General features: G+C 37.7%; 1 protein-coding gene across 2 annotated transcripts in view; it reads left to right on the top strand.

Annotated features, from left to right (window-relative positions):
- Window positions 1-1346: 1346 nt before the first annotated feature.
- Window positions 1347-17906, top strand: part of cntnap3 (contactin associated protein family member 3) — an 87403-nt gene continuing 70843 nt past the window's right edge. For both annotated transcript variants that reach the window (XM_049018824.1, XM_049018825.1), the window contains exon 1: window positions 1347-1673. In XM_049018824.1, coding sequence (XP_048874781.1) covers window positions 1589-1673 — 85 coding nt within the window. In that variant the 5' untranslated portion in view covers window positions 1347-1588. The remainder of the gene's footprint in view (window positions 1674-17906) is intronic.

Consider the following 17906-nt stretch of genomic DNA (forward strand, 5'->3'; position numbering starts at 1 on the left):
CTCCTACTAATTTGCTCAGCTGTGATATGTTGTATGGCATAAGCAATACTTGCATCTGGTTTTGATCAATACAAAAAAACCCTCTTCTACAAATTATTAATGTATTTGTTAGCAAACTGGTTTACTTATCCATATCCACATCTGGTCTTAAGCCCAGAATGCATTGTGCTTTAGCACACAATAATTATTTTACAAATTACTAATGCAATCTAATACAACTTCCCCTGGAAGAATGAAAAAATATGTTAGACATTTAGGCTAAGTAAGGTGATAACAAACATCATGACATATGGACTTTGATTGCTTGTATTGTGATCTGCCATGGCCAACACAGTTGTTTAGTAGCTAGGACTGAGCGTTCATACCTCCAGGGTTGGAGTTCGATTTCCGGCTGTGTTTGTGTGTGTGTGTGCGACTGGAGTTTGCCTGTTCTTCCTGTTTGTGCGGCTTTCCTCTGGGTTTCTCAGTTTCCTTCCACATTCCAAAAACATACAGTTAGATGAATTGCTGTCTCTAAATTACTTTTTGTGTGTGTGCCCTGCGATAGATTGGCATTTCACCGAGAGCAGTGCCCCGCACTCCGTTTGCTGAGGGTTTAGATTGGTAGATTTGTTTCTAAAGGCTTGGAGCTTCACCAACCCGAAACGCACCGCTTACAGCAGAAATGAAATATTATGGGATGCAAATGGTTGTGAGAATATTGTGTTGTCTAGCAATAACTTTTCACACTAATAGAATAAGCAGCCTGTGAAGTAGGTTATAAAGAAAAAAAATGCATCAAACCATTATTGAATCAGCTCAACTTTTTACAGCTGAACTATTACATTGAGAATGTCGAATTCATTGGGCTGTCGGCAAACAACCACATAATCATTTGTTTCAGGTAATATTGTGGGATGATATCACACATTGTTCAGGAGTTCATTGCTTGTGCTCCTGGGACCAAGGAGCCCTTCAGTGGCATATGTGTCTTATTATCAGTATCTGAACAGTTATCTTCTGTCGGATTTTGGATAAATACATAAAATATAGTACCACATACGCAGCATTGTCTATGTACTTTTACTGGCTTAAAGAACTATGACACAAACCTAGTAAACATGAGGTGTGCATTCACCAAGTACTCCAAACAATTTTGACTGGATATCGTGGTTGGCATGGCATCAGCTACGCTGTGAACCCTATAGAAATGCCTTTCTGATAAACCAGCCTGGTTAAATACTGCGATTAATTTTACTTTGTCCCAAAAAAATTAAGAAAAAAATAGGTGACGAGCGAGCCGTGAGCACATTGAGGCTATAAGGAGAAAGGTCCCGCTTGCAGTGATGTTTCTTTCTGATATTTCCAGAGCGTCTCTTGCCGAATCGTGCTCTGGAAAAGCTGCTCCCGTTTTCCTGCACGGAGGCTGTTTATATTTGAGGCAGGACCGTAGGTGTGTCTGAGGATAACATGCAGAATATATTCAAATATGCTCGGCAGCCGGATGGCGTGAAAGAGCCGCACTGAGGAGAAGACAGAAGTGAGGCGCGCATGTTCCGTAAGGAAGAGTGAAAAGGCGAACGCACGCTTCTCACGGCATTTTCACAACATGGATTTCGCTTACAAAACCACCACAGGGATGTTTGCGCTATTGTTTATGCTTCTTTGCTGCTACCGCGGGATACTTTGTAAAGGTAAGTAAAAGGGATAAACGTGGGGGGAAAGATTTTTCCGCAAGTGTTACCCGCTTTTCGTGCAATATTTAAATTGTATTTCGATATGCGGAGTCAGTGGGATTCAGAAACAAGTTTGGGTTTTGGTAACTTTGTTTTACGTGTAATGCAAATAACCACTGCATTGACTATATACGCACGTTTAACTCTTCATATCTTACACGCTAGTGCTTTTCTTTTACTTTGACTTATTTTTCGACTATTATGGCAGGTTGTTTTTTACGTACTTTAAAATGTACGTAAAAGTCCAATCGTATCTTCTTGTAGCGAATTTGTATGTTTTTGCTTAATTTGCTTTCAACTTTAAATAAATTGTAATTTTTACGAGATTTTACCATAGGCTAGAGACTTGAACGGGGTATATTACAGAATGTGAAGTCTATTGTAGAGGTATTTTGCGTATTTTTGTAGACATCAGGAAGTGTTTATTGAGATAACTTTGTAAATGAGTTATTCTAATAAGCATCAGTGCCTGGTATATACGTAAGTTATATGTGCGTTTATGTATATATGTATACACATAATATAGAATTAAAGATTTAATGCGGAGCAAAATTGCATCATGCATAAAACAGAAATGTACAATCATGTTTTATTTTATGTTCTGATTATCGCAAGATCAATGCATACGCCGAGTAATGGTTACTTTTGTCACATAAATACATTTGCTTTATTTAAAATATAGTAATGACTCATTGTCCTGTTCGGAAGGTTGATTTACCTGCCAGTTTTGTATTTCACTGTCGCTAAAGATTATTGGTGAGACACTCGGGGGAAATTCAGCATTTAAATGTACACTCTTAATGTCGATTAAGTGGAGAAAATGTCCGATCCCAAGAAAATCAGTTAGTAAAAGATGAGCTGATATCGCTGTTTAGCATTTACAAAGCTAACAACGTTCAATTTTCCGTATTACAACAACAAAGTCCAAAGTACAAAATAAATGACAAAAACATCGTTCTCTTACGTTCACCTCTGCAATCCGAAAATAATTATTGCATTCTATAGTTTTCGCCATTTAGGTACGAGCGGGTTCATCTTAACAGTTTTGTTTAGTAGTTAGTCACTGTTGTTTCCGAGAATGCAGTTTATAATTATGTATGTATTTTTGCTTAATCCGTTATTGTCAACATGATCTTTGTGTAATCGGCAACATCACGCTAATTGCTGTGACTTATGTCCCTTGAGCAAGAGCGGCGTTTCAGAATGGCACTAAATCTTCACCCTAACAGCCTCTTTGCAGTAACACGTCGCCCCCGGTAACACGAGTAAACGCTTGTCCTTGTGTGCCGGGAAGGAGGGGTGTCGATTATGAGATGCGCCTGTGTCGTAATTGGAGCAGATGGTGCTGAACTTTGTAAGCCCCCTGTTTTCTTCAGCTCTCGCCGCGTTTCGAGCACAGTGGGCGCACTGCGGGACGGCTGTCAGATTCGTTTGCCTCAACCTTTGTGTCTTGCCACCACTGCCCCGTGCGTCTCTCTGGGTAATAGTGTGTTTTGCCTCATCCATGCATGCATCCAAGCATTAAAAAAAATAAATGTTTGTTTCAAAATAGAAGATTTCTTTGGCTCTTCCTCATTTCAGGATTATGCATAACTGATATTATTATTATTATTATTATTATTATTATTATTGTTATTATTATTAATGTGTTTAAAGTGGATTTCCGCTCAGAAATAGGGAAAATTGTGTCATTCGCCAGATGTGAAGATTTGCCGGATGTCCTAAGTTTTCCAGTGAAATTGTAGCGCGTGCGCCGTATGCCATGTATTGTTCGCATTGTTATTGTTTTTTTGTTTTGTTTTTTTTGTTAATGTTCTGCTTTTTTTCCTCACCCTTTGACATCACCTGGAGAATATCCTGTTCTGATGGAATTGTCAGGGGATAACGATATACGCAGTTTAATTACCCTATCAATGTTTTCAGTGACATATTTTTCATTGTCCTCTGTCAAAAGTGCTTTATTGAAATAAATTTTAATAAATTGTACTTACGTTTCTTTATGTTTGGATTTTTTTTCATAAGGAAATGTTAGTCTTTTTATGGTTTTTATTTTTCTATAAGTTCTTGATGCTGTAAAATATGAATTTTTGTCTGCAGCAGAGGATGGCATCTTGCGCTGCTCCCCCCACTTCTGATCCCAAATACTTATGACATATTCAGTGAAAACAGCTTTTCTGATTAGGGCATGAAAAACTGGCCTGCATTACAGTACTGTATTTAGACAGTCATTTGGTACAATGTCAACAGAAGCCTAACTGAATTTGGTCTTTACTGAAATGATGTCATGCCTTGAGCAGATCCAGAAACTCTACAGTTCCTTTTTGCCCCACATGCACAAAACAACACCATACCCTTTAATGAATGTCTACCATGTCCAGAGAAAAAAATAAAAGTATTCACCAAATCCATTAGAACACTCTAACAAGTAGATTTGGCGATACATTGCGGTTGGAACAGTATCAATGGAATCATGAAAACCATGAAAATACCTCGCTAGTGAACAATCCAAGCTTAACGCTTTAATAGATTTCACTATGCCACAAAGCATAATCTAAATGGACAAGTGAGTGGTGAGCATTCAGGTTCTGAGTACAAATGTTCTGTTTTCTGTGAAGTCTTTTTTTTTTCCCCACTTATTTCTCCTGACCTTCCATCCTGAAAAGCTTTTCCCATGATTCCAATGAACACGTTCAGCCAATCACTGAATGCAACGTCAACAGCAGCCTCATTGAGGTTGTTTTCTGCTGAAGTGGTTCCAGGTATTAAAGCAGAGCCAAAAAAGTTCATGGTTCATTCCGGCTCCACATGCAGAGGATGGTATCAGGAACGATCACTGCTTTTCAGTGTCAGCCTTGAAGTGGAAATGCGGCACTAACAAACGACATGGTGCACACATTTTGTGGATGATCTGTTTGTTTATTTTATTTAATTGAATTGAATTAATAATTGAACGTATTGTGAAATCAAAATCACAAGTTGAGTCTACTACTACTTCTCAGTTGTGTATCATATCCCTTTTAATAGTAATATTGTGGGGGTAATCTATAAGGCTAAATATACTATCAACATTAAACTTTTGGACACTTGTAGATGAAATCTAGAAATATATTAATTTATATTGTTAGTCTAATGTCTTATCCAAATATGCTTGGAATGGCTTACAGAAAAAGCACAGCTGCATGTAAAGTGGGTACATCACAGACCGTTTGCACATACACCAATTGCGCTTTTTCCCTGGTATACAAGGACCGACCCGTTCCCAAGCCAGACCATGAAGAGGGGCTAGTTTTAGCACGGTTCCAGCTTGCTTTAGTTTTGGTTTTCCATTGCAGAAATGCCGGTTCGGTAAAGGCGTTGCTGAGTTTGGTGAACAACGGTGGCAAAATCCGAAGAGATGCTTATTTACTGTTCATATGGTATACATCATGATTTACTATGTGCAGTTATTAAACTAGCACATCTGTGAGAATCACCATGTTATTCAAGTACCAAACGCTACTGCAATTAGCATTCACTTGTACAGTATTACAGTATTCTGTATATTCAAAAACCTTTATCTTAAGCTTTGTCATCTGAATGAATGTCTTCACTATATATTAAAAACATTTATCAATAGCTGGGCTACCATTTTGCATAAAATGTACACATCTGATGTGATTGTGCCTTAAGAGGTCATGACAGCAAGAATGAGTTTGTGCTGACTTATGAAATGAGTTTTGCTAGAAAAAATAGTGTCGAATTGTTTTTAAAGAGAGGTACAAATAGGTATGATTTTTAGTTAAGGTGCAGATCTATGTGTGCTTCACAGTATCTAGGGGGAATTTTGCCACACAGTTGGATTTTACAGTCCACTGCTCTTATTTGTTTCATGTGACCTGTTTTGTTTTTGTTGGCCAGCTGAGAGCTATCGGCGATGTATGATGTTTTTCCTCAAGTAAGTAGACGGAATGTGCAATAAAGGGGAAGGCTTTACACATTTTGGGCTTAAAACTACAAGATACTTCAGTTCATTAAATTAATTGCTGTTTTTTTTTTGTTGCAGAAACACAACACTACATCATGTTATGTTCTTTGACTACATGTTCTTATATGTGAGAATGTAATATAATAAATGGGCTATCAGTTATTACTAGAGTAAATTAGCATGCCCCCCTCAATACATTAAGGTGTATTATGTGGTAACTTGTTTCTTAGAACTAGAGAGTATGAACACTCTTTATTAAGGTAAAAGCACAGCATTAAGTATGTGGGCCTCTCAAGATATGTTTATTATAATATAATAATTATATTATTTTATATAATTTGGTTAAAAATCTTAATTTGAATTCTACCTCTGGAAAAACAACTGCTTTTGACAAAATATTTGTCAAATTTCCCTTTAGCTACATTCATTCCAGTGATAACAGCACACCTGTGAATATCGCATTTGTTTAACAGGTGGTTTATAATAGGCCCTTGTTTTTAGTCATGTCTTTGTTTGGTCTGCAGTGTTTTCACCGTACTGAGTGCTTGTTCCCGTATACAACCTCTTTGTCTTGTGTTTTAGATTTTGTCATTTTCTCTGCATCACACTGTTTTGGCCCAGCAATATTTTTCTTTGTGTACTAGTACTGGCTCTTCGATCTAAACCCTATACATCGGATAATGAATATTTGCTTGCAGTTTGGAAATAAACATGGTGCCACTGCATTTGGATCCTCTCACTTCTGATCCTTACAGTGTTAAATGCAATGCATGTTTGCTACAGTAAATGCATCTACAGTACATATGCAGATCTTGTACTTATATTTTTACTGTGACTTGGGAAGGGTATTTGAGTGCATCATAGTAAAATTCTGCTGAGAAAGTATAAGGTATAAACTGTTCTGGCAAACCCTATAGTTTGTATGTGGTAGACCTTTGTCCCATCCAAATTTATTACTTTTCCATGAGCTGGTTGTTTGTATTGCATAGAACATAAAACCACTGCATAAAATCAATTTGCCATAAATGCGCCATATATTTCCAGCACCCCCCCATCTATTATGATTCAGTAGAGTCTCAAAGAAGTGAAGTGAAGCAAGGGGAAAATGAGAAATAAATCTCTCTTATATTTCTTCTTTACTGTCATTTATACACTTTCGTGTCAGGAAAGTCAAGCTGTAAATGGGAGTCTTCCAAAGTCAAGGTTATACCAAGGAATGGTTTGAGATTTTCCTTGAACCCGAAGCAGGATATTGTGAATCAAGATTTATTGATACACAGCGTAGTATTTAAGCATATTTTTAAAGAAAATTAAACTCTGATAGCAAGTGACTCACACAACCTTGTGTTTCAGGGTCACATTCTTCATTAGACTTGAGCCCATTCAGTTGGACACATTTATCTTGCAGAAAGTCACATCACATAAGCCTCTGTCATTTAGTTTGAGACATTATTTTCAGGTAGCCATAGACTGCATGTAATCTCCTTTCCTAAATGGTCAGATTTTTGTAGTAAAGCGTTATACACAATTTTAAATGTGTTACAGTGGATGTTCTTAGTACAAAATACACTATTTATAGCCACAAATCATACAATTACTTACTGTTTAAAATCTAAAATGTATCACATTTTCAACCAAAACTAAATAAGGAAACAGGACTGAATAAATGTTGTGCACAACATCCAGTGCTCCATTGAGAAGAAAGTTATTCCCCATTCTAATATTGATTATAGCAACATCAGACAAATGCTTCCCTTAATTAGTGCCCACAGTACAGCTTTGGTGCACTTCTGGTGCATAGTTACTTTAATGATAACTTGGATTGTGTAAATTGGAGTGGAGTGATATGTTTTCTCCAGATGTAAAGGGATCTAAGGTAATAGGGAAAAAAAACATAATATTCCAAACACCCTACCTTTGTGTGGACTGCATTCTGTTCTTGTTAGTGCACAGTGGATTCATCCTTGACGTTCTGCTGTCTGTCCCGTTTTTGTCATTCTGATGGTGCAGATATGACCCATGACCTCGATAATTACAGAGATTTGTTGATCTCAGATTTTTGATCCAGGGGTCTGGGTGACTTTACTTGTTCTCCTTGGGAAATTTTGCCAGAGCAGCAGCTCCTGAGATCATTCATTACCATAAAACTTTCATTATTTGAACAACATGGAACTGACTGTGCTTCAATGGAGCACCAGAAAATTTGTAATAACCTTCTTCTTATGGTCTTCAGAAATTTCATGGCCTGATGTGCCTGTAGATGATGTGTGCTGATACAGTACGAGTGAAAGTTCATATTTATCACCGGACAGGACTGACCTATTTCAGCCCTTATTGTTTACCAAGGTGCTCACACAGCTGACCCTCATGATCCCTTTATGTCTCTTGGGATTGATTTCTCACACCTAAAGGTTGCTTGTTTCATTACCTTATACAACAAAGAAATTTAAAAAAGCACGGAACTCTGGTGCTATATATTTTTCATTAGGTCAAAAACCTCCCATTGGCCCTCTATATGTTTCAGATTTCAACCAAACTGGTTTCAATCGTATGTGCCACGTTTGTGCCGGATTGTGCCGTTAAAATTTTTTGCTTTATCACGGATCATGTAAAGGCGTAAACTAAGAGGTATAATTCTTAAAATAAAAGTACAAACAATTTTTAAACGGCACAAACTATCAACACTGGTACGGAGGCTAACTTAACGGCAGAGTCACATGACCACAAATAAGCAATATCTTTGCACTGAAGCAGCACAAAGGACAATTTTAACGGCACAAATGCCGGACAAATGATTGGTTTGGTTGAAATCAGACACAAATGGGGGTTTAACTACACACTGACCATGTAAACAAACATATCTCAAAAAGTAAAGTAGCACAAAGGATATAGTAGTTTTAACGGCACAAACCAGCACAAACACAGCACACACGATTACGATGGGTCTGGTGATAATCAGACGCAAATGGGGGGCCAACTTCACGCTGTACATCACCATGTAAACAAACATTTATATCTCAGAAACTAAAACGGCACAAACAAAGGTTTTAACGGCACAATCCGGCACAAACGCGGCACATACAATGGAGACCAGTTTGGTTGAAATCTGAAACATGGGGGGCCAACTTCACGCAGGTCAAACACAAGGCAAATGTTTTTTGATGCTGTTTACTTTCTGCACTCTTGATAGAATATATTTTATTTCCACAAAAAATGCTCCATTTTGAAAAGCAGCATCTAAAAGCAGCATCATATAATGGTATTGAAAATTTATCTGTGAATGCTGTGTGCATTTATCTGTGAATGATGTGTGCATTTATTTGCTTGCTCATTTGTTTGTTTATTATGTGCAACATGCATATTGCATGTATTGTCCCTTTTTTATGGGAATTGAATAATTCACTTGTCCATTGTCAGGTCATTCTAAATGAGGCCGAATAATATCCCCGAATAAGAGATACCGGCGTACTGATAGACATTGGTCTGCATGCTAATGTTTATTTGGAATTTATGGCACAGCCTCTGCATTTTAAGTCTGAGTTCATTGTTGCAGATTGAGTCCTCGGAAATCACAGGTATAGAATCAGCCAATACTGAAATCTCTCTGCTACCAAGAAAACTTGCATGCTGTAACTGTAATAAAACCTTGCAGTAAAGACTGCCAGTCCAAAAATCACATGTTCCATTAGCATCAGGGTAGCAGGTGGGGGAAGGTTAAAAGTAACTATTTTCTGGCCTTAAGCAAGATTTGCTAGAATTAAATTATAATAATTTTTGCTCTGTAAATTTATGTAATACTATAATTAATTGCCCATAAATTGCATATTGTCAAGTTGTTTTTACTGTTAGAAATAAATTAATGGCAATATAAATATCAATACACTAAATAGCACTCCAGGTCGGAGCAGTGAACCATTAGAAATTTGATTAATTTGATATGCTTCATTAAGCCTGCTCTGTTCTTAGGTCCTTTCGGTATCAGTTTGCTTGCAGGTATTATGTTAACAATTGCAGACCCTTGATCATCTACAGGTTTCTGTCAAGACATCAAAATTAGACCCAATGTTTGTCAGAATTATGCGAGCCAATATAAAAACAGAACTTTCTAAAGATATCAGTATCATGAACATACTGGCTGAGTGGTTAAGGGAGTGGAATATTGTATTGAGATTATGAAACAATATTGTTCTATAATATGGCTTTTACGCTAAATGTCCATTTTAGGTTTTCTTTAATCAATTTTTTTTTAATCGAAAAATTATCTTCCATGTTTTAAATCTCTATTTCAAACTGTTAGAAATTATTCTCTAAAAAGTGTGCTATGACGATGTTTAATGCTGTGCAAAATATATTTTGATGTCAGCCATGGCTTAGAAAAGTAATCTGAAAGCACGTATAAAAATGTCTTGTGTACCTCAAGCAGATATGCCTGTTATGTTACTTAGATTGGGTTTACAAATCATTGAGAAACTATTTCAAGAAAAATGCTCTGGTTATCTTTGAAATCACACAATAGACTGCCAATTACATGTCTAGATTACAGGTGGACTCTAGAGTTAAAACTAGCCATATATACTTTTAATAATAAATGAGCCAGGAATCAGGTTACTGAAATACAAATTCTAAAAGTGTGAAAACTGCTTGATAATCTTCCATGAGATACTACTTGTTTTTTCTGTATGTTTCTGTATGTTTATTTATGTGCCTGTGTTGCTCGTCTATGTTGCGTGTTGCTTTGCTGAGACATGCCCAGCACACAGTATTGCTATGCAAGCAGTGTTGGATGTTTAGTACTTTTGGTTTCCTGGAGATGGATGAATTGGGTTCCTGTCGCTGGAGACCTTTTAAAGCAGAGATTCATTTGAAGATTGTAAATGGTGTGGCATTTTGAAACAGAATGTTATTTATAGAAGTGTTATATGCTGTTCACATTTTTGAGCAAGAAAATGAGTCCGTATCGCAGTATATATCACCTTCCTTTATAACTGGTACTTTGTGGAAATTATTGTTCCTATGGCTCTTCTTTCTTGCAAGAAGTGATTGTGATAACAATGACCTACAGCTGACTTGTCAAGTGCTCTTAGCAGGTTCTTCTGGTCTTTCAGTATAAAACCGCAAAACAGCCATACAGTGTATAAGCAGTGGGAACTGAATATCACAGATATATAAAACATACTTGCATATAAAATATGCAATTTTGTAGTTGTTAATGAGTATTTGGAGAGATCATGCGTGTTGTGAGAAATTGTCCGAAGTGTGATAAATTATAAGTTGGGGAGAGTACAAAAACAATACTATGTAGAACCCATGGCAATACTAAATACCATATGTAAATCCAGATAGAGGCCCATTATTGGAATGGTGCAAAGAGGAACATACAGTACAACAGTGGGTTCTTACTCTATAGTATAAATTTGAATTTAATTGAAATTAATGTCCTTGGTAGTACAGGTTCCGAATTTACATGTTAGAAATGAAGATATTGTGCTGGCTCTGTGGGCAACTGATATCACACCTCTAGAGAAGTTTTATAATTATTACGTTGTGTGCACTGGATTTCCCCACAATGTGATAAAAACCTGTAACTTGTTACCTTGTGGTGACATTTATTCGGTCCCCACAAAGATAACCTCAGTTTTATAAAATAAAAAAAAATTAAAATGTGAATGCATTCAGTAAACCAAAAATGCCTTGTAAAGTCTTGTATTTTCTGTTATTTCTGTATATTTATGGTTAAGGGTCAGGTTGGGTTAGGGGTTAGGGTTGTCATAGTTGGGATTACAGTTATGCCATAGAATTGAATGGTGAATCCCCATAAAGATATGAATACTAGGATTGATTGTGTGTGTGTGTGTGCGTGCGTGCGTGTGTATGTGTGTGTGTGTTGGCTTTTTTAAAAAGACTGGGTGTTTGACTATCCAGTAATTAAACTTCTGTATGACTCTTTTTATACAGTATGTACAGTATGCTAACCACTGTTTGATGATCGAGGTTGAACCGCCTCTTACGTTCCCATTTTTGGTGAGAATTCTGGAGTTCCCAATCTTTGCCTGCTTATCAGAATTTTTGGTTTTATGAGTACTAGATCCCAGATTGTTTCTTGCCACTTCTCATGCTCCAGTGCTTTATGTTCACAGTGTGCGCTCAGGTCCTGCTCTGTTCTCTGACTTGCATTCCACTGGCCAGTCATGAATAAAATGTTGATGCTAGAGGCTAAGCTGAAAGTGACTATCTACTAACACAAGGCAGAAGACAAACACTTACGACCAGACAAGGTGTCTGAAGGACCACAGCCTTTACAGGCACGGCAGGACTGTTAGCAGTGTAACGTAGGTAAAACTGACTGGGATGTTTTATATGGAAAGTATACTTGTGCATATGTTTATGTATGTTTTAGATAAGAAAGCATGTGCTGCAATGTCATTTTCACTGCCCAGAAATGTGGTAGTTTGAAGGATAATAATTGGAGAACAATGCACAGTACTACAAATTCTGTGATAATGCCTATGAAAGGAAACCTGGGAAACCCACTGCAGTTATGAGGAAAGGGTGTTTGCCAGCGGCTGTTTTAGTTGTTAATCATAATTCAGAACCTGATTTGAACTGTTGTTGTATTTGGACAGCAGATGCATTGCAAAGTAAATGTGAGCAGGAACATCGTCTGTCAGCTTTATTCCGGATTGTAATTGGATTTCTACTGGTGTTAGTGAGGAACATTAAAAATTAAAGTGAAAAGAATTAAGGTTTTGATACCAGGTGGTTGCTAGCAGTGTCACCCAGAGCAAGTGAACTAAATTGGGTTCAAATAGGGCACAGTAGTAGGAAAAACCAGTACAGTAGATTGAGCAGTAAGAACTATAGAGAAACAATGTGGGTAAAAAAATAGTGAGGTTGAAGAGCTTCTCAGCTTAGAATGTACAGAATTTGGCCCTCTACAAGTGCTTAAATGATAAAAGAGAATTCTGCAATAGCATTGAAAGGTAAAGCCTGAGTGTTCCACACTATCAATTATCTTTTTTAAGTCTTCTACAGATTGCAAAATAGAAATGAATGGTTCACTAAGGATCAGTACATAAATATTGTGGAAAAATGTGTCATATCTGGTTGTGGTTATTTGAGAAGCCCCAGCTGACTCATGCGCATTCTTTCCCTTTGTTTCTTTGCTATTGTTTGATCTATGTCATGGAGGGAGCGTGCCGTCTTTCACCAGACCGACAGCTCATGTGAGGTCTGCTCTCAGCTGACCCAGTGCAGCTACAATGTGTTCAGAAATATCATCCAGGGTTGTGTCTGTCTGTAATATTAATTCAGGAAGTTGCTGTAAATATTGAATTATATCTAAAGAATATATACTGCCAGCTAAGTTACAACTGTAAAATGATTTGAAAAAAATTTTAAAAGCCCCAAAAACACAATGCAGTTAATTATTGACTGAATGTATCAGTAGATAGCTTACATGAATTACCAGCTTGCTTTAGCTTTGTATGTACTTACTAATTACGTAGACTGACGCTTACTGTTTGAATTACTTTCTCTCTCTCTTATAATATATTTCAATTTCAGAAACAGCTAAATGTTTCCAAAAGGGAAAAGGTAGTATTGATGCTCTATCAGGAAACATTTTTTAAGTTATTAAATTATCAGCTTATACTGTGCGACACATCTCGTTTAGATCATAAAATCAGCTGTACCAACAAGATGGCGTTTAGAAGTTTATGATTATTCACTTTTATGATGTTTTTTGTTTATTTGTTTGCTTTATTTCCTTAAACACTTTTTGTCTCTAGATTAGGTTATTTCCTTGAACTACCATTCTGTTTTCGGTATGCATTTTGTAAACAAACTTGAATATTAAGCCCTATTACAAGTACAGTAACTTAAAATTGATTTAATTAAGCCATCTTTCTAAAGATAGGGAGACTGCAGAACCGTTGTTTTCATGGACCTACCATCTTATCGGATTTCATTTTATTTAATCTGATTAAATAATGCAAAAATGTGTCTTTATTATTACCTGTATATTTTAGCTATAATTTATTTTGAGGTCAGAAAGCTTTTCAGCGCCATTAGTCATCAGCTGTTGACCATCAGCAGCACATGTACCAGATGACTTTACACCAGATGTACCAGGTGAAGTTGCAGATTGGATCATTTCCTTTGGATATGCCAGAAATGATGCTGATGACAGTACTAAACAACATCTAATACCCATGAGTATCATTATTACTGGCGTCTTGTTTTTAAGTGTTCAAATCTTTCTCTTTGGGGAATACTGTGATGAATTGTCTGATTTGATGAAATAATTATTTTTTACTAATTTGGTCACTAGAGTATTTGTTCATTTTATTTATATATTTTTTGTGTATTTTAAATTGGAATTCTGAGGTATGGTCTTTTTTATTACTTAACAGTAATACCCAAATGCAAAGACCTTTTATAAAAATATTGAAGAAATTAAAATGGAGAAATGCAAGTTATTTGATTAAAATTATTTATCTGGAAAAAAATTTGCTTTTTTGGAGAGGAAGATATGTACAAGATGAAACTGAGTATATAATATATTATAATATATATAATAAATATAATAATATAATATAATAATAAATTATCAATTGTTATTAATTGTCGCATCACATTTGAAATAGTTATTGACTAGCTCAATTCTAATTCACATTTCACAGTTGTAAGAATCTGTTACTTTTATAACTAACTTCACTTTAGTTTTGTTATATTTAGTTGAGCTGCATTACTAATAAAATTAACAGAAAATACTTTAGTGACATTACATTTAGTATTCAGCAAGTTTTCAGAAAATATTGGTATAGCTATTGTGTTCCTGTTTGCTGACTTGGGGTATAAGACGTTACACTACATGACGTAGAAATGGTATTCTGTTTTAGCGTAGTGAACCTGCGTACTTTACCTTTAAGACAAATGACACCTGCATGTGAGGCATGGGTATTTGGGGGGGGGGGGGAGGGTGGGGGTTACTGGATATGCAAGAGACCAAGCACATTTTTCACCTAATGTGGCTTTCTGTTTTTATTTATAAATCTTCGAAGAGCTCTTCTCTCCGGTAATTGAAAACCAGTGTCTGGTGATCGAAGTCTGTGCCCCACATGAAACGATGTAAATAAAGCCACACCTTGGCCGAGTGCTTTCTGCTTCAGCGAACCTCCCAAACAGCCTGACTGCAAGTGCTGAATGAGACCATGTAGGATGAGGACAAAGCCGGGTAAAGAATCCAGATGTGTAGAAGATGAAGCCCTATTAATGGATGTGACTAATGCCCTTGTCTTTCAGAAACAAGAAAACTGAGAACGCTGTTGTAATGAGAAATATTGTCCTGTTTCTACCAAAAAGGGTAGAAGTGTATTGCAGCTTCATATACAAATTTGAAATGTTATAGCAATTAGGGAGGAAATCTTCAGTGATCATATAGTATTCAGCTTACTAAATCTTCAGTCGATGTTAGGTTTAAGGTTATTGAAAATAGTACAGATAGTGCACAGTTATTGTTCCACGTAGGTTCATACATGGAATTAACGAGGCATCGTCATGTTGCTGGAATTGGTTTCCAAAGCAAGGGGCCAAAGGGCTTGAAATAACTTAAGTTTTATTTTGAAAGTGCGGGAAAACAGGGTGATCGGGGTCACTACCAGCAGATGTGACACACTGAAGTAATAATCGCAGTCATTTCTCAAGTTGAGGGTGAGTACAAAGAACACTACCAGTAAAATTTGAAATCGACACTGGTGCAGGTGCCGCTGTACTGAATGAAGTGAACAATCAGAATTCTGAAAATTGAAAATGATACCATAACAATCTACCCTTTCATTGTGTGTCCAGCTAACCAGTGAATACTGCATAGTATTACACGGCACAGGCAGGGAAAGGGGAGACAATGAGTGAAGAGGAGAGGATCCTCTGCCGATAAGATGGGACTGGCTACATGCATCAATATCATTTGGACGGCCTGACACACACTGAGAATAGTTCTCATTGGAGGAGCTTGACCATACGGCTGATACAGTACAATCCCAATACTGGCAAAAGCAAAAAAACGTCTTGAAACATTAAAAGGCAATGTACCCAAAACACTAAGAAGAATGGTGTCATGTTAACTGTGCACCCTGAAGAGACATAACAAGGTAATGAAGATTGAAAAGCACATTGTTACTACAACAGTTTTAAGCCTGAGACATGGAAATGTCTTTTCTTCTATATAATGGAGCCTGGATTCAAGCTATGCACTCTGATAGCAGTAGGAACTTTAAAAACTCTTTAGCAAACACTTCCTCTGCCACCTGTCCTTTGGAAGCTCCAGCTCTCCTGTGATCTTTTGCTGCAGGGCGGCTGCTGTGAAGCTTGGAAGAGGTAGCAGTGCATATGAAAGCTAAACACAATGAATGCTTAGACTGGCTTTTTAAAGTAAGGACTCAAACAACTAGGGGCTGGACAAAATTAAAAGTATGACTTCTTGGGCTATGCCAGAGAGTAAGTGCTAGGGCATGAGATCCGACTCATCCATAATAGAGACTAATACCCACCTGTATTCATTTGATTATATGCAGGGAATAAAGAGTTTTATGAATGGTGTGTGACTGTGCCCTGCAATGGGTTGGTGCCCCATCCTGGGTTGTTCCTTGCGGAGACTCATCAGCTTCAGCCAGTGTCAACAGCAATGAACTGTCGCTTCTTGCTGCTGTTCCGCAGCAATAGAATGGAATATGACAAACCTCAGTTCCATAAGACCAGGGGCTCCCAAAGTCCTGGTTCCTGAACTGGTACCAGTTGACAAGTGCACTGGGCCGCGGAATGCTGGGCATTAAGGGGAGGGGTTGGTGAATTTCCAAAAATCGATATGTTCTTAAGCTTTACCTTTTTTTAATGAAGTAGTTAAATATGGGGCGGCATGGTGGTGCAGTGGTTAGCACTGTTGCCTCACACCTCTGGGGCCCGGGTTCGAGACTCCACCTGGGTCACATGTGTGTGGAGTTTGCATGTTCTCCCCATGTCGTCGTGGGGTTTCCTCCGGGTACTCCGGTTTCCCCCCACAGTCCAAAAACATGCTGAGGCTAATTGGAGTTGCTAAATTGCCTGTAGGTATGCATGTGTGAGTGAATGGTGTGTGAGTGTGCCCTGCAATGGGCTGGCCCCCCATCCTGGGTTGTTCCCTGCCTTGTGCCCATTGCTTCTGGGATAGGCTCCGGACCCCCCGCGACCCAGTAGGATAAGTGGTTTGGAAAATGGATGGATAGTTAAACATATTAAATCTATCCCACTGATCAATCTCTCATTAGCACCCCTGGAGTTATCACCCATCCCATACATTACAGGTTCATCCAGTATATTATGGGTATTTTCCATAGTGAAAAATAAAACGTTTCCCCCTGACCCTCAGCAAACACTGTTGAGGTCAAAAAGTTTTACTGGTTCATGAAATTTTTGTTTAACATGCTATGTACAGAATGTCAAGGAGGCTAGTGGAATTACATTTTTTTGTGCAAATCATATTCAATTTAGCGACAACTACAAATCACAGGTCCCTCTGATCACCAGTAGGTCGGGCCATTTTTCCCAAATAAACAAAATATTTTTATTTGTACAGTAGCTATACACCAATCAGCCATAACATTAAACCACTGGCAGGTCAATAACATTGATTATCTTGTTACAATGGCAGCTGTAAAGGGTGCTATTATATATTAGGCAAATGAACAGTCAATTCTTTAAGCTTATGTGTTGGAAGCAGGAAAAATGGACAAGCATAAGAATCTGAGCGATTCTGACAAGGGCAAAATTGTGATGGGTAGACGACTGGGTTAGAACATCTCTAAAACGACAGGCCTTGTGGAGTGTTACCGGTATGTCATGCTCAGTACCTACCAAAAATGGTGCAAGGAAGGCCAAAAGGCAAACTAGCAACAGGATAATGGGCCCCCAAGGCTCACTGATGTGTGTGGGGAGTGAAGGTTAGCCCATCTGGTCTGATCCTTCATGAGAGCTACTGTAGCACAAATTGCTGAAAAAGTTTATGTTGGCTATAATAGAAAAATGTCAGAAGACACAGTGCATTACAGCTTGCTGCGTGTGGGGCTGCATAGCCACAAACTGGTCAGAGTGCCCATGCTGACCTCTGCCTACCATCAAAAGTGCCTACAATGGGCATGTGAGCTTCAGAATTGGACCATGGAGCAATGGAAGAAAGTGGCCTAGTCTGATTA

The sequence above is a fragment of the Brienomyrus brachyistius genome, chromosome 7 (assembly GCF_023856365.1).
Source record: "Brienomyrus brachyistius isolate T26 chromosome 7, BBRACH_0.4, whole genome shotgun sequence".
NCBI lineage: Eukaryota > Metazoa > Chordata > Actinopteri > Osteoglossiformes > Mormyridae > Brienomyrus > Brienomyrus brachyistius.